A 21,486-nucleotide genomic window follows, 5' to 3' on the forward strand; every position below is an offset into this window, starting at 1 on the left:
TGAACAACAATATGAACTAACTAGTACCCTCAGAGCTCCCAGGGACTAAACCACTAACCAAAGAGTACTCATGGTGGGACTAGTGGCTCCAGCAGCATATGTAGCAAAGGGTGGTCAAATCAGTCATCAATGGGAGGAGAGGCCCTTGGCCCTATGAAGGTTCTGTGCCCCAGTGTAGGGGAATGCTAGGGCCAAGAAGCGGGAGAGGGTGGGGTGGTAAGCGGGGGGGGGGGTGTAAAGGGATCGGTTTGTTTTTTTTTAATTTTTTTTCAGAGGGGAAACTGGGAAAGGAGATATCATATGACATGTAAATAAAGAAAATATCTAGTAAAAAAAGAAGTGGCTGCCTTATGGTAAGTGTGCACTTAAGCTGTATCCATTTATGGTAGATATTTTCCATTTGTGACTGGCATCTACATGGGTAAAATTTTAGAGTTTTTGCCTAAATAGCAAAAGGCCAAAAGCTATCTTACATAATCCCTGCAATACAGTGCATTAGTAAGAGGTCTAAATAAGGCTTATATGGAAATCAAGACCTAGTTATGGTAGAAAATGTGAACATTAAGCTTATATAATTAATCAGAACTTTGCTCATAAGTTGATGTTATTTTAATTTGACAAAGGGGACAGCTGATACTGAGTCTGTGGAGTGAGGTAATATGAGCATCGTTTATATGTGTGTGTGCGTGTGCATGTGTATTTCTCATCATCAGGAGCTTGCTGGTCAAAAATCCATAGGGATTTGCCTGTCTTTACATGCCCAGCACTGAAATCACAGGTGAGTTTGGGGCCTTGAACTCATGTCCTTATGCTTACAAGGCAAGCACCTTACCAGCTAAGCCATCTCAGCCCAAGATGGACATTTCCAATGACAAAGCTATTGCTGGGTTTTGATGTTCCTGTTGTGTTTGTTCTCTACCAAGTCCAAATCGTGGTCCTGGTCCAGATTGTGTCATGTATAAACCTATGATCCACGTCTCAAAGTCAAAGGCTCTGTGTACCTACCTGCATGCTCCCGGACTTATCGAGAACTAAGCACACAATTCTTTGTCCAATTTGCAGCAATGAGAAGGTGGGTGCGGGTGGCTGGGCTGTCATGGGAGTGGTTTGCTTGAAGTCCTCAGATTCCTGGATGACTTCCCATGTGCTTCGGAGGTTGCACCGTTGGTTTTGGGCATTTGGGGCTTCTTGATTGTGATTTTTCTCTGTACAGAATTCAACCACCTGAAATTGCCAATATAATCATACATATAACAGCACTCAATATACTCGTTAACATATCTGGCAAAGCTATCCCCCATGCTCTCCTCTCCCAGGCTTGTGTGCTGGCTTATAACCATGGCTCAGTCTCAAGCGTGCCTAGCTAGCGTGCCTGGGACAATCCAGCTCTGTAGCCTGTCGCTAGCCTTGCCTTCAGCGGTGTTGGACCTTTTGAGCTGTTCCGCAGTGAAGGCCTGCCTGCCTTAAGGTGACTTCCTTCACTCCTCAAGTTCTCTACCCGAGATGTCACCTTTCTTCACCCCACACTCTTCAGTACATTCTTGTCTCTGCACCCTCACACCGACAAGCTCTGCTCCTTTACTTCCTAACCCCATTAACCAACATGTTGCGTTCAACCTTAAACACACATCATTCCAGGTCTCCCTAGAACTCATCGGCGGATCTGTTTTCTCAGACCTCATGTCTCCATAGCGATGCCATCATTTTCCCCGGATGCTTCCTCACATCTTTGCACATTTCCTATTTGATATCAGCACTATGCCCTTGGTCATCCAGGTCAAGAAACCAGGACCTTTCTGTCCTACTCCCTTTTTAAAACAACCGCCGTCTAGACCTTTCTTCCTGCTTACAGTTCGCAATCCCCTCCATGGCCCAATTTCAATGACGTCTCCGTCATCCGAGTCCTCATGATCTTTCCTTCACGATGCAGTCGTGACTTATCTGACCTTGTTATTTCTCCAACTTGTTCACCCTGCAGCTGTTTGAGAATCCTTCCCTTTTACTTTACATATAAGACTTTTTATATTTACACTGTATGTGGTGTGTTCTGTGTGTGTTTTGTATGCTGACATGTGTGTGGATGCTCATGCAAGTGTGCTTGTGTGGAGTCTGAGGTGAATGGTAGGTGTCTTTCCCAGTCACGCCCCACTTTGATGAAACTGGCTAATCTTGACCTTCAGTGATCCACTTATCTCTGTCTCTCAGTACTGGCACCCTTGGCTTGTTACACAGGTCCTCAGAGGTCAGTCAGCAGGCATTTTACCATGTGAGCCATATCCCCTTAGCCCTCCAAGACCCTTTGTGTGGGCTGTGATTGCTCACACCCTGTAAGCCTTGCAGCTTCACATAGCAGAAGGCTGTGACAGACTGCAGCTTTTCCTTCGCTCCCCCACCTTACTCTGGCTGCGTAGTCTAAGTCATTAATTTCTCTTTATCTTATTGGCTCTTAGACGTGCCTGCTTTCTTCTCCGTTGAGTTCCTTCCCCCTCACCTACTTTATAAACCTGCCTTCATTCACTTCCCAAATGTTTTCCTCATTGTCTAGCCCTCTCTGAGAGAATGTCCCTTTAGTTCTCCATGGTCTTAGAGTTCCAGCTACACTGTCAGCAGACTCCTCTGCCATCCAACTGTACATTTGGGCTATAAACCAGATAGACACATAAAATTTTGCTTCCTCAAGATTTGGCCCAGTGTGACACACAGCAAGGTTCCTTTCTGCAACCTAGCTTATCCCAACGAGAATCAGCTGCCGATTTCCCCCTAAAGCTGGGAGCATGTCTAAAACTCATTCTTCCCTTGGAACACCTGGGCAAAACCAAAACCAAACTGACCTCACTGAATTTATGCAAGTGTGAAAGAAAGAAGAATGCACTTACAGAATTGATATTTTGATTAAACATGATGGATGCCTTCTCGGTCTGGTGTGCATGTGGGACAAATACACAATTTTCTTTATACAGTCCTGTTACTCTGTCAATTACACACTTTCCGCCAGAGACACAACTGCCTCCCTGGCACCGACGAACTTCATTTTTACCAGTAATGGCTGCCGAACATCTGAAAATACGCGAAGGTTAAATGCATAGGCAATGTGGCCATCTTAAAGGGTCTGCCACTCGCTGGAAATTTCTGACTTCTGTTGGCCTTCTCTATGATTCTTTTTCATTAAACCGAGAAGAATATACATATCCTCATATACCAAAAGCACTATGTTTACATCAAAGTAATTTCTGTTGCCAGAAAATACCTGAGGGGATCCAGCCAGAGTGCTAGAAGAGAGTGACTTAGTATGGAAGTCCATAAGCTGCTCAAACCAAATCCTCCCTCATTCTAGAAAATCAGGAGTCTCTTAGTTTCCCTACAGGACTTGAAGACATCATCTGTGTTTGTCTTACTTGGTTTATTCCAAAAAGTTTTTGAACAGTAATTGTATGTTCATTGACATTTAAGTTTTTATATTAGATGCTTATGGGTTTTATTATGAGTGGAATTCTCTTACCCATGTTTCCCTTTTAATCCACAGAATTGAGTCTATAAATAAAAAAAATAAAAGAATACACAAAAATTCATAAAAACAATGAAGAGAAGAAAAATACATGTTTCACCATCAGAAACAACGTCTGGCTTGTTGAGAGATTTTCTCTGTCAACATAAGAGTACTTTGTCTCTGATTAAAAAAAACATATGGAGGTAGCATATTTAAAATCTGAACATATAGACATAGAGCACACTCTTGCACAATGTAGCTTTATGATTTTTACTTTTTGATGTTATATAAATCCATCCTAACTTACTAAATTTTCTTTTTCTTTTAATTTTTTTTTGATACCTAACAGAAACACGTGTCAAGCACATCAAATTCCACATGGAAATTTGCACATATTTTAAAAATCTGTTGAAAGGACTTGCCTATCATTTGCTTAAAATGGAGCTTTACACATGAAATCGGTTGCTTGAGAAACAGGAGAAAATGGGAGAGCGGACACACGTCGTTGTCTGTCTTCAGAGTCTGTTTTGATGGATGACTCTAAACTCCATCTCTGGCCCCATCAGCTGCTTGAAATAACCTTCAAAGGGGAGATGACCTCATCCTTGTCTCATGTGAACTTTTGAATTTCTAGTAAATACGACCATTTCCTGTGTTTACTAGTTATTTTTTATTTTTTCCTTTGTGAATTACATAGTCTTCTCTTTCCACACTTTTCTGTTAGGATTTCACCTACTTTCAATTTTTTTCTCTTTGTTTCTTTGTTTCTTTCCCTTTTTCTTGTATCCTACGCTTGCCTCTTGCTTGCTCTGTAGCTGACAATGGTTTTGAACCCTTAGCCCCTGGCTTCCACCTCCAGCAGGCTGTGATTACAGGTATCAGCCATCACAACTGGCTTCAAATGTTCTTAGGGTGCCCCAGTGAGTACTACCACTCTAAAAGCAAGAATTGCTTTGTTTTTGTGAGCACATTTTCTTTTCTGACTCTTTTTCACCCTATTCATGTAAAACGAAACAGAACTCCTTAATTTATGGACACTCACATTTTTTTCCTTTTTCTTTCCGGTATGCTTTTCCTCTAGGTTTTTTTGTTTTGTTTTGTTTTGTTTTTTGAGACATGGCCTTGCTCTGGCTAGCCTTGAATTCAAATGCCCTTGCCTCAGCCTCCTGAGTGTTGAAATTAGAGTCATGTGTCACTGCAATCTAGTTATTAAATACACAGAGATCTGAACACACAGAAAGATTTTTCACTACATGTAGAGTTGAGCTGTATTAATGTTAATCCCAGTGTATAGACTTTACTACACAGATATGTATAATTTGCATTTTGTGTGTGTGTGTGTGTGTGTGTGTGTGTGTGTGTATACTGGCTGGTTTTGTGTGTTAATTTGACACAAGCTGGAATTATCACAAAGAAAGGAGCCTCCCTTGAGGAAATACCACCATGAGATCCAGCTGTAAGGCATTTTCTCAATTAGTGATCAAGGGTGGGAGGGACCATGGTGGGTGGTGCTGTCCCTGGACTGGTGGCCCTGGGTTCTATAAGAAAGAAAGCTGAGCAAGGCCGGGGAATCAATCCAGTAAGCAGCACCCCTCCATAGCCTCTGCATCAGCTCCTACCTCCAAGTTCCTGTCCTGACTTTTTCTGGTGATGAACAGCAATGTGGAAGTAAGCTGAATAAACCCTTTCCTCCTCAACTTGCTTCTTGGTCATGATGTTTGTGCAGGAATAGAAACCTTGACTAAGACAAATTGGTCCTGGGAGTAGGGTATTCCTATGACAGCCTGGCCATGTTTTTGGGAGGACTGTGGAAGGACTTTGGAACTTTGAGCTAGAAGAGCCATTGGGATGTTAAGAGCTCTGTGGGATGTTGTATAGGAGCTCAGAAGATAATGTTGAGAACAGTGCAAATGATGGAGACCTGGCTTGTGAAACTTCAGAGGGAAGATTAAAGACTCTTATTGGGTCCATTGCTATTTTGATTGTGAAGATTGATTGTGGTTTTGGTTAGCTGGGACTGAAGAATCAGCTGTGATTAACAAGATACCAGATCTACTAAAGTGAAAACGACAGATGCTGGTTAGGTGGAGCTAAGAGATTAGCGGTGATTAAGAAGAGACCAGCATCACTAAGGTGACATCTTCTGGAAGGTGTTTCCTGAGAGCACAGAGGCTGTGTTCCAGATGTGGCCATGGTTGTACCTTGTGTTGGCAGCCAGATTTGGTTATGTATCAGTCACCCAGGTGGTACTGGTTTTGAAACATGAAGGGGTAGCAGCTGATGCTCGGCTCTGTGAGAGGTCAGGATTGACCGTTGGTGAAAGTGCAGCCTAAGTGGCAGCTGAAGGCCCAGGACTGAAAGGGTCATTCGGAGAAGTTGAGGCTTAGCATCATGAAAAGAGCCTATAAGAGGCTATTTGTGAAAGTGAAGTCCACTTGCAGTGGAGTACAGGCAGCTGGAGCCTAGGTGTGTGGTACAAAGGGCAGAGCTGGAAAAGTGACCCAAGCCCTTGGGGGAGCCCAAAGGATCATGAGTGGATCTCAGACATTGGATGATTAGAGTTTGCTTTTTGCTTTTGACTGTTACTGTGCCCTGATTTTTTCCCCTCTTGAAGCAAGAAAGCATTTTAGTAGAGCCCAATGGTTCAGAGACTTTGAATTATAAAAAGACTGAGTTTCAAGAGATTCAGTATTTTAAAGGGATTGGAATTTTAGTATGTAAGAATTGGTAAAGACTGTGGGATTTTTAAGTTATTTAGATCTTGTGGATGAGAGGGTTAATAGTGATGTGCTTGTGTGTCAAGTTGACAAGGGGTCAATTGTACTGGCTGATTTTGTGTGTCAACTTGACACAAGCTGAAGTTATCACAGAGAAAGGGGCCTCCCTTGAGGAAATGCCTCCATGAGATCCAGCTGTAAGGCATTTTCTTCAGAGAAAGTCACTGTTAGTTTATCAGACTCTGAGGGGTTAATTTCCTCATGTGAAAGAGGCGTTATTTCAAGGGGTGGGGCTGAGGGTGTTACTTCCTCAGCTGAGGTAAACCTTGAGAATCTGAAGATTCCAAGTTCTCAGCTTCAACAGGGTCTTCCCACACATCCCCATCCCAAGTTATAGGATCCCATTCTTTGCCAACTAATGCCCTTACTTTAACTGCTGACACCCTCTGAGGCTGAGACTTGAGTTTTCACTGTAATCCAGCCAACCTTAGAATGAGGGCTTCAATTTGACTTTCTGCAACTCCGAGCTCTATGGCTGCTGGAGAGAAGACTCTCTTCCAGGGCGCACTTAGAAACCTTTCCAATGTTTATTTGCATCTGGAGTGGTTCAATTTTATCATACAACTCATTCTTTTTCCTTATCAATTTGTCCAGAGATACTAAGAGTAACAAGCCAGCAAAATCATTTTCCATTTATACCCCAAAATTGTAGAAAAATTTGTACACTAATTTTGTACACCATTTTGTACACCTAATTCATTGCCAGTTACAGTGGATGGATCAAGATAATCAAAGGCATTAGCGTCTTTAAGTTTAAATCGGTTGGAACCTACTTCTACTGAAGACCAACTGAAACAACTAGTAGCCTCATGGGAGTGAGCAACTACTAGATTCTTGGACTTCTCATTCACAGTTGCCCATTGCTGGGTTAGTTGGACTACAGAGTGTAGGTCATCACAATAAATTCCCTCAATATAGAAAGACATTCCATAAGTTCTGTGACTGTAGAGAACCCTGAGTAATATAGTGGGTTTTTTTTTTCATTTAACAAGTTTATCCAATTGTGAGCTATTCTATTATTTTTTCCATAGTTAAAATTATCTTTATATTTTAGGAAACCTTATCTTTCCACATAGATTTATTATTCAAATTCTGTTAAATTATTGTGTATATAAATTACTGCTAATATCCATTATTTAATTCAGTCTTGAAATATATTTAAAAATGAAGTAAAGTCCATTTTATTATGCTCCTTTCTCAAAAATAATCTCACTCAATTAATGTAAAGATCTTTGAATGAGATCCAAATGTATATTTTTACTAGAATTTCATAAAATTTGTAAATGAACTTTACTTGATTTTATACATTCCATGTATTGAAATCCTCCCTGCCATGGTTTTCTTTTAAGCCTTCTTGAATTATTTTGTAATTTTCTTTAAATTTATCTTCTACATTTCTTACTGTGTTTTCCATTGAATTGTTGCCTTGAGTTTTCCACTATATGTTTGGATGAGTTATTGCTAATATGTGGAAAGCTCCTGTCATGTCCCCTTGCTTCATGTCCCTTTATCCCTTTTCCTTGACAGTCTCGTCTTCCCTTTATGCTCTTGGGTTTTCTGGGCAGAGCTCTCATCTGTGTAAGTGTCACTTCCTTTCTTCCTCTCCTGTGTTGTGTTTTACCCTGCCTCAGTTTTGTTTGTGACTGAATGGATATGACTTCCCAAATAAACAGAGATAGCTATGACCACGCTCTCATCTTCTTGCTGCCACTGTTCCTATTAGACTGTCCCTAGCATTTCTTTATTAAGCATTATAAATTCTTTATCTATTTCTTTATTAGCATTTCATATTTTTTATATGGCATGGACTGTTGGATTGCATATATCTTACGTAACATATGACAACAGTAATTTCTGGGGCTTACAAATACTTAAAAAGTTTGTTTGGGAGACAAGGGACTAGGGATATTGTTAATATGTTTTGATGAATTTTCCCTTTAAGGGGGTATGGCAGTCATGTTGTCTGACATGCTCCCCAGCTGTGGAAGGGAGAACAAGCTGATCGATATTTCTAGGTCTTGAAGACACAGAGTACAAAACAGCCTTGCTCTTAAGCAAGTATCTGGTGTCTAATGTTGGGGAGGCTCAGAAAAGACAAGTGGGAAATACAGACAACTGTGGTTTGCAATGATGCCACTGGCCGAGATTTGAAAAATGAAAGCAACATGTGGTCATGTCAGCAAAGTCACTGTGGGATGTGGTCTGTATGACCCAGAGTCCACAAGCAGGGGTACCTGGCAGACTGTGCCTGGCAGAGATTTACAAAGTAGGAAACTCAGTTAATGGAATCACTTGTAAGAAAAATTGGTCATTTTGTAGGAACATAAAGAGTGTCTTAGAGATTGAAATTGAGACAGAAAACTGGTCTTTTAAAAATAATTCAAGGAAAGTTTGGTTGCATTTTAAAATTGTTTTGGTGACTCAAAGTCAGAAGATACATACCTCACTGCTTGGGGTTTTCCTTTGGATAAGTAGAACTTCTCCTCATTGTTGTATTCATTAAACACTCCCCATCGGAAGTGAGCCCACTCATGGACAAATGTCCTGTCTGGGAGAAAAAAGTCAAAGAGTTGAAGATAATAAATGGGAAATAGCTCTACACAAGAAAGAACATTCCTCTAATGCTTATTTTGCTTTGCCTCATTATAGATTTCTAAATAATAAAATTGGAAGCTTGATTTCCTGAGTGTGGCCTAACATGACAAGTACGCTGTTCTGTACAATACACATATCTGTTTTGACCTATCATGTGTCCCTGGCATGATCCATGAGAGCCAGGGAGTTATTCATACCCTGGTCAGGCAGCGGCCCCACCACATACTGCTTAGTCTTATGGAAGTCATGCAGGATCAGAGAATTGCCTTGTAGCTCAAGGGTTAAGTCCAACTCCTTAGGACAGCATGTGTGTGTGTGTGTGTGTGTGTGTGTGTGTGTGTGTGTGTATGTTGGGGTGGTGCCTGGGCATGCCAGCCTGTTCCCTGCTCTTCACCTTGGGCTCTATCACCACAGCAAGTTTCTCAGGATTTTGCTGTAGGCTAGTAAGACTCTTCAACTCTGGCTCTTTTTTCACAGGTTTTCTCTTGCTGGCGTCTCTCACTGTCTCTACAGTGGTAATTACTGTTCTCTCAAAACCAAGCTTCTCTCTAGAACTGGTGGCCAGGACCTGTAATTCCAGCTTTTCAAGAGGCTAAGGTAGAAGGATCATTATTAGTTTAAGGCTAGACTTAGCAACTGTTTGTAAGATTCTGTCTCCAAAGAATTAGGGGAAGAAAAAAACATCCAGCCTTGATCCACCCAACTGACATCCTAACATGCTCAGACCAGACTAGGCACTCCTTCTTTGCAGTTCCATTGTATCTCATTATATGACGCTTTGCATCTTATGCTGTCATTGAAGCTTATCTATGTGAAGACAAGCAATATGATTTATCTCCTGTCGTATCTGGGCACATCACATCTAGAGATTATTAGGCACCCAATAAGTATGTTATATTTGGATGACTCTTAGTGACTGATGTGTATCTTAGTGTTTCTGAATTATAACTCAAGGTGGGCTGAGTTTAGATAGCTAGGTGAAAAGGCCACTCTGAGGATCAACTCCAATCTCCCGTTATTTTCCTAGGGTTTGTTCTGAATTTTCCTTCAAGTTCTGAAAAGGCAATGGCTGTCTGTCAAAGGTAATGGAAGTCTTTGAGGGCAAAGGACTGGGGTTACAGTATATAAAGGAATCATTTAAGGGAACGGTATGATACCCAACTGTGGTGGCTAGAGTGAGCTCAGGACTGGAATAGCACAGTTAGATCAATTAATCCAACACATACTTATTGAGTCATAGGTCAGGAATCTTCTGTTCTAGTGGTGAAAATGAAGTGCATATTGTAGAACAAAGAGACAAGGTTCAGGCCATTCTAATCACACAGAACCAGGGCTTGCCTTTTTCTCCTGCCTAAGAAAACCAAACTAATTCTGGAGCATTCTAATTTTTTTAGACATTATTCTTTCAACACTAGTAATTCAAGAACACTAGTTATTCAATAACTAACCACATTTGTGTGTGTGTGTGTGTGTGTGTGTGTGTGAAGCATATACATGGACTTTGAGTATTTCCTTCAAAGATTGCTCTACATAGCTTATATTGACATGATAGTTTATTTTTGTAAGAATTGAACTTCATAAGGGTCTGTCTGTGCAGTCCAGGCTGATCTCATTCTCAGGATCCTTCTGCCTCAGCTGTATTGGGATTACTGGTGTACTACCATTGCGCACGCATGCACACACACACACACACACACACACACACACACACACAGAGAGAGGGGGGGGCTTTGGGAGATGACCATAAGATGACTCTGAGACTACCTGGAAATTTGTTTTAAAATAAAGAACCTGAGCCTCTCCTGAATTCTATGAAAGTAGGAATCAAAATCCTGCTGAATCAGGAACTCAAAGTGAGCCCAAAGATATTGTCACCATCTGGTGGCTATCATATGAACTGCAGGAAGGCGATTTAATTCAGTCAGGTGAAACCCATAGATCAATAGAAGTCTAATGCTTCAGGCCAAACCAGTTTTACTGCAATTGCCTGACACTATAGTAGTTCATGAAGCTTAAATGCCACACCTATGCAGGCACGCAAACCAATGTTAAATTATAGTTCAGAAATACATGTCTCTGACTCCTTGCTTTAAATGAAAAGCCATGTTTCATTAGCTTCATTTCTAGTTTGTTATCTGCAGGCTTACTTAGAGAATACAGTATTTAACATACAATTGGTGTGTTATGTGTCATTTGCTGGAATGATCTAGCTGAGTCCATACCTTGTGGTCCATGCACATCCAGCTTCTTTCCTGCTAAGAAGTCAGGAGTCAAGTGAATCCTGATTCCCTTTGCTCCACATGCTCCTACATGCTCAGTGTAGGGCTCATCATTACCTAGAGGGCTGGTTGTTGACACAAGGACATCTGCCTGAAATACAATAAAAGATGATCATACTATCTCAGCAAACAAATTGGCCTTAATCACAGTTGGCAGATTTTGCCACAATTTCATTTCATTCTTCACTATTTCACCTGAAACAACCAACCAAACCAATAACCAGACAACCAAACAAATACAACCAACTGAACAACCAAGCAACTGACTAACTGACCAACTGACCAACCAACCAATGGACTAACCAACTGAACACCAAACAACCAAACAACCAACCAATCCAACCACCAAACAAACAATAGAACAACCAACTGAACAATGAAATGACCGACCAACCAACCAACCAACCAACCAACAAACAAACAAACAAACCAAACAACCAGTAGATCACAGAAGAAAATAGATATCATAAAGAACTTGTCCTCACATTTTTGAAGGTTTCAAGTTTCGGCCTCGTATATTCAGGTTTTGCCTTCCAACTCTCAGGAATCAAAATGGCCACATTTTTGAAGTAAAATCGTTTCCCTGTCGCTTCAAACAGGTATGGAGAGGCCTGAGTCACCATGTCCTGGGAGGAGAGATCACGCGTAACAACATCACTGAGAACAGATTAAGTCACTTCAAGATGCGTCTGTATTTTCCTTTCAGAAGCCTCGCTAGGCAGAGCACATGGCTTCCTCGATAAGAGCAAGCAATCTTTCTGAGTGTTGATCACACCACAGAGCAATGATGTGCAACACAGACTCTGGCGGCAGATGCTAATCCTGGCTTAAGTACTTCTTGAGAGCATTAGGCACTTTCCAATTATAAGCTCAGGTTTCACCAACTATAGCCTGGGAAATGTTGTCATGACTACCTCCCAAATGACATCACACATGTGACACTAAGAAGAAGAATGGTTTCTTAGCATTAATTCTTTTTTTTTTTCTTTTTAAGGTTTATTTTTTATTATATGTCTGCCTTTAGACACACCAGGAGAGGGCATCAGATCTCATTACGGGTGGTTGTGAGCTACCATGTGGTTGCTGGGATTTGAACTCAGGACCTTCAGAAGAGCAGTCAGTGCTCTTAACCATTGAGCCATCTCACCAGTAATCTGCTGCCTTTGTTGCATTTGTTCCCATGACCATAAATAGAACTTAGAGAAACTGAGAACTGGGGGTATAATTCTCCAAGTCTCAGCACACAATGGTGGAGAGAATATGAGACATTATACTTGCTGAATCTTATAGCAGTTAAGGTAAATTGAATGTTACATGTTAAAGTAACTATCGTATTAAGAGTTAGATTTAAGGAAACAGCATCACTTGGTATTTGCAAATTGTGCATAGCTTCATTTCTCACAGTGAGTAGCAAGTACCCCTGCAGGCTCCCTGGTGTGCACCGTGACCCCATTGCAGGCTCCCTGAGGTGCAGGCTCCCTGGGGTGTACTGTGGCCACCCTCCCTGTGGGCTCCCTGGGGTGCACTGTGACCCTCTGCAGGCTCCCTGAGGTACACTGTGACCCCCCCACAGGCTCCCTAGGGTGCACTGTGACCCCCCTTCAGGCTCCCTAGGGTGCACTGTGACCTCCTGCAGGCTCCCTGGGGTGTACTGTGGCCTCCTGCAGGCTCCCTGGGGTGCACTGTGACCCCCTGCAGGCTCCCTGGGGTGTACTGTGGCCTCCTGCAGGCTCCCTAGGGTGCACTGTGACCCCATTGCAGGTTCCCTGAGGTGCACTGTGACCCCCTGCAGGCTCCCTAGGATGCACTGTGACTTCCTGCAGGCTCCCTGGAGTGCACTGTGACCAGTGTACGGATGACATTGTAGAAAGAAGGCATTGTGCCAGCTAGGATTGAGACTAAGCATCAACAAGAAGAGAACCCTGGTGCTGAGATGGCCAGGGCATGAGCCTCAGTGCAAAGAGAGGACAACAGAAGTGACAGGATTAAGACCAGGAAGTGTCGCTTGCCATGTGCAAGACCAGGTGAACCATATCTGCAGAATGGAGACCGCAGTGCTGTGGAGAATGGAGTCAGGACAGTGAGAGTAGAGAAACCAGAGTCAGCAACCACAGACGGCAGGTTAAGAAATGCTTATTTAAGTTAAATTGGAATGGGAACATAGGCATGATGTCTGTTTGTTCAAACAGGAACTATTCCATTGTGTAGTTGCTATTGGGGAAACAATAACAGAAAAGGGGTTCCTGCAGGGGCAGAGTCCTGGCTGCCGCAGGCCTTGCAGTGTCCAGTGGGAGTGGGCATGGAGGAGGACTGCCCATCTTGGTGTGGATAGGTCATATTCAGCTACCAATGCAAAACTGAGTCTTGCTCCTGCCCTTCTCGTTGGCTAAATTCAAGAAATTTATTCATGTTCTCCATGACTCCCCTCCCCGTTTCAAATAGTGGCAATAATGATTCTCTGATTCTCTTTCTAACTTAGAAAGCATGCTTAGCGCTTTGCATGTCTATCCTCCAAAGCCCAGATTTTAACATTCACTGGGAGAATTTAACATGGTATCTCTATTCCAAAAATTATATTTTAATTAAAATCAGCAAATGCTTGATGGTTGGGTATAAGCCTGACTGTGTTTGAATAGCTGACTATAATTCCACCCATGAAGTGTGACTGTTTGACGCTCACTGAGGGGAAGTGCAAGCTGCATGAATTAAATGCTCTTGTCTACATGTTTTAATAGAGGCATGTGCCATCTGTTCTGCATTCTGAGTGTGACATCATATCCACAGACATTTAAACTCTGGCTGAGAGAAGGGCGTGTGGTGGCACTGTTGATTACTGGATGGACCCAGTGTTTCCTCAGGACAAGCATAAAACATTGCAGGCTCCTGGATCCCTGCACCTGACATAATGTAGTTGCTTTGCAAATATTTGTTATGTAAATCAATGAAAAGCTCATTGACTGACTGAGCAAATTATTGATGAGTGAAAGCGAGACACTAGCACCAAGACAGCTGGGACCTGCTCTGTGCATTGAAGAGACACCATTGAAGAGACACCATTGAAGAGACACCTCCCGTTGTTATTTGTGTTCTGGACATACAGGAGGGTGTAGAGCAGGGAGGGGAGGAGGAGGGAGGCAGAGAGATACAGAGAGAGAACAGACAGTGAAAGGGACAGAGATAGAGACAGAGACAGACAGATAGAGGGGCACCGAGAGAGAGGGACAGAGACACACAGACAGAAACAGAGACACATAGAAAGAAACAGAGACAGAGAAATATGTATAAAGACAGAGAGAGACAGAAACAGAGAGACAGAGAGAAATAGAGAGAGACAACACACACATACAGAGGGAGGAGGGAGAGAGAGACAGAGACAGAGACAGAGAGACACAGAAACAGAGAAATATATATACAGAGACAGACAGATAGTCAGAAAGAGAGACATACAGAGACAGAGATAGAGAAATAGAGACATAGACACTGAAAGAGACACGGAGAGAAACAGAGACACAGAGAAACAGAGACAGAAATATATATAGAGAGAGACAGAGAGAAAAAGAGAGTCAGTGAGAGAGACAGAGAGAGAAATAAAGAGAGAGAAAATTTCATCTGTGGGATGTCTTCCCAAGGCTTCATCATGGAACAGTAGCAGTGTTGACAAGGGCTAGGAGTGTCAGACAGAGCCACTGTAGTACCTACCCCATGCCACATATGCAGGTGGAAGACCCCAGAACTCTGTCTTGCTGACTCAGGAACTCTGTCCTAAGAAGGGTTCAAGGCAGAGAATCCCCCCTCAAAAGGAAGGTTATTGAATCCGAGACTGAAGAGGAGAACAGTAACAGTTGTGGTGGAAGTCTCTGAACTCTTCAGACCTGGGGCATCAAATGGGAAGAGCTGCCTCTTACTAAGCAGGGGCCCTCAGGATGCCATTATACTAAACTGTGTTCCTGTTGCTCAGAAGGAAGTAGGGAAATCCAACTTAGCTAACACAATTCAGTCATTGCTCATTTTACAAAGCTAACCTAGGGTTTGTTTTTTGTTTTTGTTTTTGTTTTGTTGTGGTTGTTTGTTTGTTTGTTTTGGTTTTTCGAGACAGGGTTTCTCTGTGTAGCCCTGGCTGTCCTGGAACTCACTCTGTAGACCAGGCTGGCCTCGAACTCAGAAATCCGTCTGTCTCTGCCTCCCAAGTACTGGGATTAAAGGTGTGCATAGAAAGCTAATTTAATAACTGTGGTGAGAAAAAAATGTATTTTTTCAGGAGGAAACCCACAAAAGAGAGTGAGGGCAAGTGCCCTGAAGCTTCACAAAATTCCAAGTTGCTGTTATGAGCGGTAATGTGCCACGCTCTCCTGGCGTATCCCTGAAACACATCGGCTAGAGACAGAAGCAAACCAGCCACATTTCTCTTCCTTTTTACACCTCATTTCTTTCTCCAAGAATCTATTTCATTTTGGCTGTGGCAATCAAAAGCTCACTCTAGGTTTCAGATGACTGATGGATTTCAGACATGAAGGAACTCCCCTGTACTGCAGATGGTCTGATGGCCTTTGGCTAGGTCTGAAGTCCCCCTAGGCAGCAGCATCCTTCCGTCCTCCACACCCTGCTTGAGTAATCATCTAGATAGGAACCCTTGACAGACAAGATTGTTCTTTACCCAAGCTCCACTTTCCAGAGTTTGCCTCACGAGGCATCGTTGAAAGGGTCTTCTGGACTTTTGTTCTAGGAACTTGCTTTCAGAAGGGATAAGAAGGCGACCAATGGAGGAAGGGTTCAGGGGGCCCTAACCCTCACTGCTCAACTGTTTGCTAGATAGATTCTGAAAGAGAGAGACAGAGAGAACAGTCATTGCTTTTATTTGTGTGTCCACTGGTGACCTCACCGGGGTCCCATGAATAATTCCCACCCAACTGTCACACAGATTGCCACTAAACGTGCCACCAAACAAGACTAAAAGTCATGAACCCAGGAAAGAGGCTATGAGATGCAAGAGGATGCTGATGGAGATGGGAGAGAAGGCAGGGTGTGTGTGCTACTAATCAAAATGCATTATATTCATTATGAAATTGTCAGAGAAGGAAACCAACTTTAAAAATGATAACAAAACTAATGATAACGTGTTGCCTAATAATGAAATGCATAAACAAAACTAAACTAATACATGAAAAAAGAATAACAAATAGAAACCTAAAAAATTGAAACTACAATAAGTTAAAACCACTGCTCAAGTGCACCAGGAAAACAAACAGAAGGTAACAGACTCAGGGAGAGCAGCTACAGTTCATTCAGCTCGGACGATGTCCTAGGTGCGGCTGTGCAATTTTCCTATGCTCCTTGCAGAACTCTGTAGCAGAGCTACTTGTTATCAACCCATTTTATAGAGCAGGACACTCACTCATTCTATAGTGCTGACCTTGGATGTGCTATGAGCAGATAGGGACTCTGGGAGGTCTGTTAGAAAGTGTTTCCATCTTATTTTTAGCTCTTTATGTTCTGGAAGACCTCCTCTCACCCTCTACCTGATGACTTTTTGAATGACTCTTCCAGCTCTGCCCAGACAAGAAGAGGAGAGAAAGTGAACCCCTCCTCCACTTCCCACTCCCACCTCCCACCCTCACCAGCACTAGCCCTGAGCTGACTCTCTCTGCTTCTTGGTTGGAAAGATGGAGAGTCTCTGCCCGCTAGAAGGGTCTTCTAAAGAAAACGTTAAGTTAGGAACCTCCAGTTTCTTTTTTCTTTTTTCTTTTCTTTTCTTTTCTTTTTTTTTTTTTTTGAGACAGGGTTTCTCTGTGTAGCCCTGGCTCTCCTGGAGCTCACTCTGTAGACCAGGCTGGCCTCGAACTCAGAAATCTGCCTGCCTCTGCCTCCCAAGTGCTGGGATTAAAGGCGTGTGCCACCTATTTAACATTACGCTAGTAGAATAAAAACAGGGTCTAATGTGTGCTGGTGGTAATATCCCGCAAAGAAATTACCTGCTATGCAGTTACCAAATTCTGCTGACTACAGCTGACTGCAGCTCTATGGAGCAGGGTAGATTTCAGTGACAACCTTCAGTCAGTAAATACATCTGTCATTTGTTAAAGTGCTAACAGCACAGCTAATTCGGAGTTATGTACCTTGTATTCACCTTGTTTCTCATAAAAATTCTAGTGGGTAAAGAGCTATTGTTTTCCTTTTCTAGATAAGGAGTCTGAGATTCAGACATAAAAATATCTTGCCAGCCAAGCAACTAGAGCAAGACGAATCAGGTTCCCTTTATCACAATATTATGCCTATTGAGGATTGGATTAGTATTAGCTAATGAGGACTTGCAAAGCGTAAGTAATTGCCACTGGAACGTACCTTTATGTGCTGAATGAGGGCTTCATCTTCCGGCACATCGTGGTCTATGGCAATGACGATGCCTTCATAGCCATTGTTGTTCAGCTGGATGAGGGAGTTGCTCAGAACCACTTCCAGAAGGTGGAGGATCAAGAGGAAGACAGGACTCTTCAAAGATCCCATCCTGCAGCTTTCCCTCTGGAAAGGCTCAGTCGTAGAAGTGTCTTTACTCCTATATATACACACAAGATAGACGTGGTTTTCTCAATTTATTGGAGGTGATTTATTATAGGCCTTTAACCTCTTGACCCTAAATGGTTCTTTACCACATTTGTCTACAATATAAGAGGAAGTATTGTTCAAAAACCAAACTGTGTACTTTTAAGTGTTTCTAATTAAAAGGAATGTTGGGCTGGCCTCTGGCTGTACCAGGTGTTTGAGCAAGGGTGGGAGATCCTAATCTGGTTCCCCTGAAACACTCATCCAAGAAAAGCAGGTTGTCCATTGGAGTATCTGTTTACTGACAAATATTTGTCTAGTCAGGGACATTGACCCATCCACCTCCACCCCTGAACCCCACCTTTCCAGCTTGACATTGATATATTTAAGTAAGTTTTAATTTCCTGTAAGGAATCTTGCCATTCTCTCTCTTGGTGAACTCCTTAGCAACACTGGAGCAACCCCAGCATCCCCCAGCATCCCTCAGCATCCCTAGCCTACACACCCAGGGCATCAGTGAGTAATTCACATGTCACTAAGTAGTTCACAGTGGAGACAAGATGTAAACTTTCATTTTACTTTGCAAATCAAACTTCGCCCAGTTCTCTCAGGCCCCACTTTGCTTCTCTACCTCACGTCTTCTGCCAGTCAGTAAAGTTTAAATCAATGACATGGTGTTATTGTGCTGAAATTATGTCACTCTGAAACACAAGTGATGGATGCTCTGCTGCCACACAGATTTTTTCAAGCTTACCAAACTTCAGAGGAAAGCCCAGAGTGGCCTGCCATTGCTGTTGACTTCAAATTACTTGGAAGTAGTTTTTGTCCATTTGGTATTCAGATAGATAAAGCCACCCATCTTACCTTGTCTGTCTATTCTCTTTGACATTCGGCTCAAATACTGAGTATTTTCCATATGAAATAATTGAAGAAAAAGGATTAGAGTAGAGGTTTAAAGTCCTTGTCAAGATGATTCAAAGTGCATGTTCACATGAAAAGATGAGTACATTTATCTTACATACAAATACGAAGTTGAGATTTTGGGTCAGAGAGATGACTGTGTATATAAAGAAAAACACTTGTTGTCAAGCCTACAATCTGCATTTTATCCTTGGAACATGCATGGTGATACAACAAGAAAGACCCCTAGAAGTTGTGTTCTGAATTCTAAATACATGCCTTGGCACATGCACACACACGTGCATGCACATGTGCATTCTCTCTCTCTCTCTTTCTTTCTCTCTCTCTCTCTCTCTCATTCTCTGTGTGTGTGTGTGTCTATCTGTCTTTGTCTCTCTGTCTCTGTCTCTGTCTCTGTCTCTGTCTCTCTCTCTCTCTTTCTCTCTCTCTCTCTCTCACACACACACACACACAATTATATATACAAACCCCCTCACACACACATAGATTCTAAAATGTCTGTCTCTAAACCATAAGTTTGTCTTTTCCCCCCAGAAAGCAGGCCCACGGTAAGTTTAGGGTCTATTTGAGAGTTAATCACATATAAGTAGAGGAATGGTAACAGTCATTACAAATGGAAGCAATGAAAGAAGCTACTGAATTGGCCACTGCCATCAATGGGAGACCAGGCAAGCCAATCTGCAGCAGTACCTGCCCCACCTGTGGATATGTCCTATAAGGAGCTAGACTAAGAAGCCTTCGCTGCAATGAACCACTCATTGGAATAAGGGTAAGTTATTGGTGCCTGCTCATCTCTAACGAGGTCTCGACCCCTGGCCTGCCTGTGATATCCAATGCCTCCACTTGGTAAAGAGAACGCCAAGCCTTTCACGCTTTCCTGGGGTTTAAGAAGTCAGTGATTGCAAAAGGTGTCAGATTGCCCTGCAGTGGTGGGGACACTCGGGTCTATAAGTAGTAGATAATGACTGAGGTGAGCATATGACCGAAGGTCCAACAGATAGATGGGAACCCAGAAAACCTGAAGATTCACTAAGATGAACCTGCTAAGTTCTCTAGGATGAGCCATTTTTACACTGCCCAGATTCACTCTCAGCATATTCTGTCCCAGTACTAAAAGAGGTTGCCAGTGTGAGTGTGCATGTGCATGCGCACATATGTGTGTGTGTGTGTGTACAAATTGAGAAAGGCAAGTTCAGACATTCATAGAATCTCAGGTTGCTGACTAATCACTATTGCCTAAAACATGTGAAGTAGGAACATTATTATGACTGTGCTATCAAAACCATAGACAGATACATCAGTGTTAGTCTGAAATATCCAAAGGTACTTAATAGAATTAGATTGACAGGCTATATCAGTTCTACCAGAGACAGTTTGTCAAGTTGTCTTGATTTGTCTTGAGACAATGGCTGTCAACAATCACAAATTATGTAATGTCAATCTTAATTACTAATGTTAGCTCTGAGATCACATGCTAAACTTCACATAGTTATATCTACCTATAGCTATGTATGTCAGAATGGCCACCAAGGGTTTATAGAGGCCACACAGAGAACAAAACAGTACCATTCAAGGTAGAGTTGAAGAGGCGCTATAGAGATGCTTAGACAGAATGCCAACAAACCCCAGCCAAGAACGGTAGACACTGAGGCAATGAAGCCAAGACGTTCAAGGTGAACCATAGGACCAAGTCTATGTGCACAAACAGTTGGACAGATGTATGTACATATGCATGTATGTACATATGTATGTATGTACGAATGAATGATGAACAGACAGCAATGGCCCTTGGAAACCGCCAAGAGTTCTGCTAAGGGCCATGCAGGAATAACGACAAATGGCTTTAGAACTCAGGCAATGCAGTCCATGGGATGTAAAAAAAAAAATCTTAGGGAACAATATGAAGCTCAGCTTATTAGTTAAGCTAGGGACCCTTTATGGTCGGGGAACAAGAACAATGGCAGTGCTGGCTGACCTGACTCTCCCTGAGGCTGGACTGCTGATTCCTGATTTCTTATACCCATTTTCGCCCTCAGCTTCCTGATATGGTTTATTAAGAATTGCTGATGAGTAGATATCCTCAGTACTGATGAGGAGAGCATTGTGAGGGTTTAAGGTAGACATGACTGGTTTTTATATAAAAGTTTAGATTTGTGTCTTTTAAGATTCTTATAAGATTACTTTTAAAGATAAGTAATAAAATAATTACTTTTTTTCTCTGTAAGCAGAAATTGCTGCCTGCCAGTAAGAGAAACTGGATGAGAAAACTACCTTGCTTGCTTACACTTTGTTAACCTTGAACAAGTACCTTAGTTATGAATGTACATGGGGTTTTTGGAATGATTTGTTTTCTTTACCTGTTGTTGGGAACCATGAGAGCCCTGAGATAAACATCCTGCCCCAGCTAATTGAAAACCCTGAGATTAACATCCTGCCTGACAATCACAAGGATCCGGCTTGGCCCTGAGAAAAGAACATTCACAGAAATCCACCCCCTCCCCACCTGTTACCCCGGAGCTCAACCCCAGAAGATTTTGTAACCTTCCATCGCCCTCCTTCCTCTTCCCCTCCCCTCCAAGATTTTTGCTTTAAATATGCTCAGCTCCACTAAGTAAACGACTCTTGACAAGCAATGCTTCCTTGAGTCCTGTCTTCTCTCTCGCCCGTTCTTATTCCAGGTTGTGACCCTCCTCGTTCCCCCGAATAACTTGATCTGCAGGCCAGGTCAACCTGTAGTATGTAATGTTATTTCTTATAAAGGTATTAGAGAACATATTGTTTTTTTATGATCATTTACTAGAAGAAAACTAAAATGTAATCACATTGTGGTTGTACACTGCTTAAAAGATTCTGCTGGGATATATATATATATATATATATATATATATAT

At 42.3% G+C, this 21,486-nt stretch overlaps 1 protein-coding gene across 1 annotated transcript in view; it reads right to left on the reverse strand.

Moving 5' to 3' along the window:
- Clca1 (chloride channel accessory 1) overlaps nucleotides 1-17,657 on the reverse strand; it is a 30,143-nt gene extending 12,486 nt beyond the window's left edge. Inside the window, exons 1-6 of the mRNA XM_031376186.1 lie at nucleotides 17,478-17,657; nucleotides 11,624-11,764; nucleotides 11,082-11,229; nucleotides 8,707-8,812; nucleotides 2,877-3,057; nucleotides 1,006-1,224 (exon numbers count right to left, since the gene is read on the reverse strand). Coding sequence (XP_031232046.1) covers nucleotides 1,006-1,224; nucleotides 2,877-3,057; nucleotides 8,707-8,812; nucleotides 11,082-11,229; nucleotides 11,624-11,764; nucleotides 17,478-17,639 — 957 coding nt within the window. The 5' untranslated portion in view covers nucleotides 17,640-17,657. The remainder of the gene's footprint in view (nucleotides 1-1,005; nucleotides 1,225-2,876; nucleotides 3,058-8,706; nucleotides 8,813-11,081; nucleotides 11,230-11,623; nucleotides 11,765-17,477) is intronic.
- Nucleotides 17,658-21,486: the final 3,829 nt, after the last annotated feature.

This window comes from Mastomys coucha, unplaced genomic scaffold, assembly GCF_008632895.1.
Source record: "Mastomys coucha isolate ucsf_1 unplaced genomic scaffold, UCSF_Mcou_1 pScaffold16, whole genome shotgun sequence".
In the NCBI taxonomy this organism is placed as follows: Eukaryota; Metazoa; Chordata; class Mammalia; order Rodentia; family Muridae; genus Mastomys; species Mastomys coucha.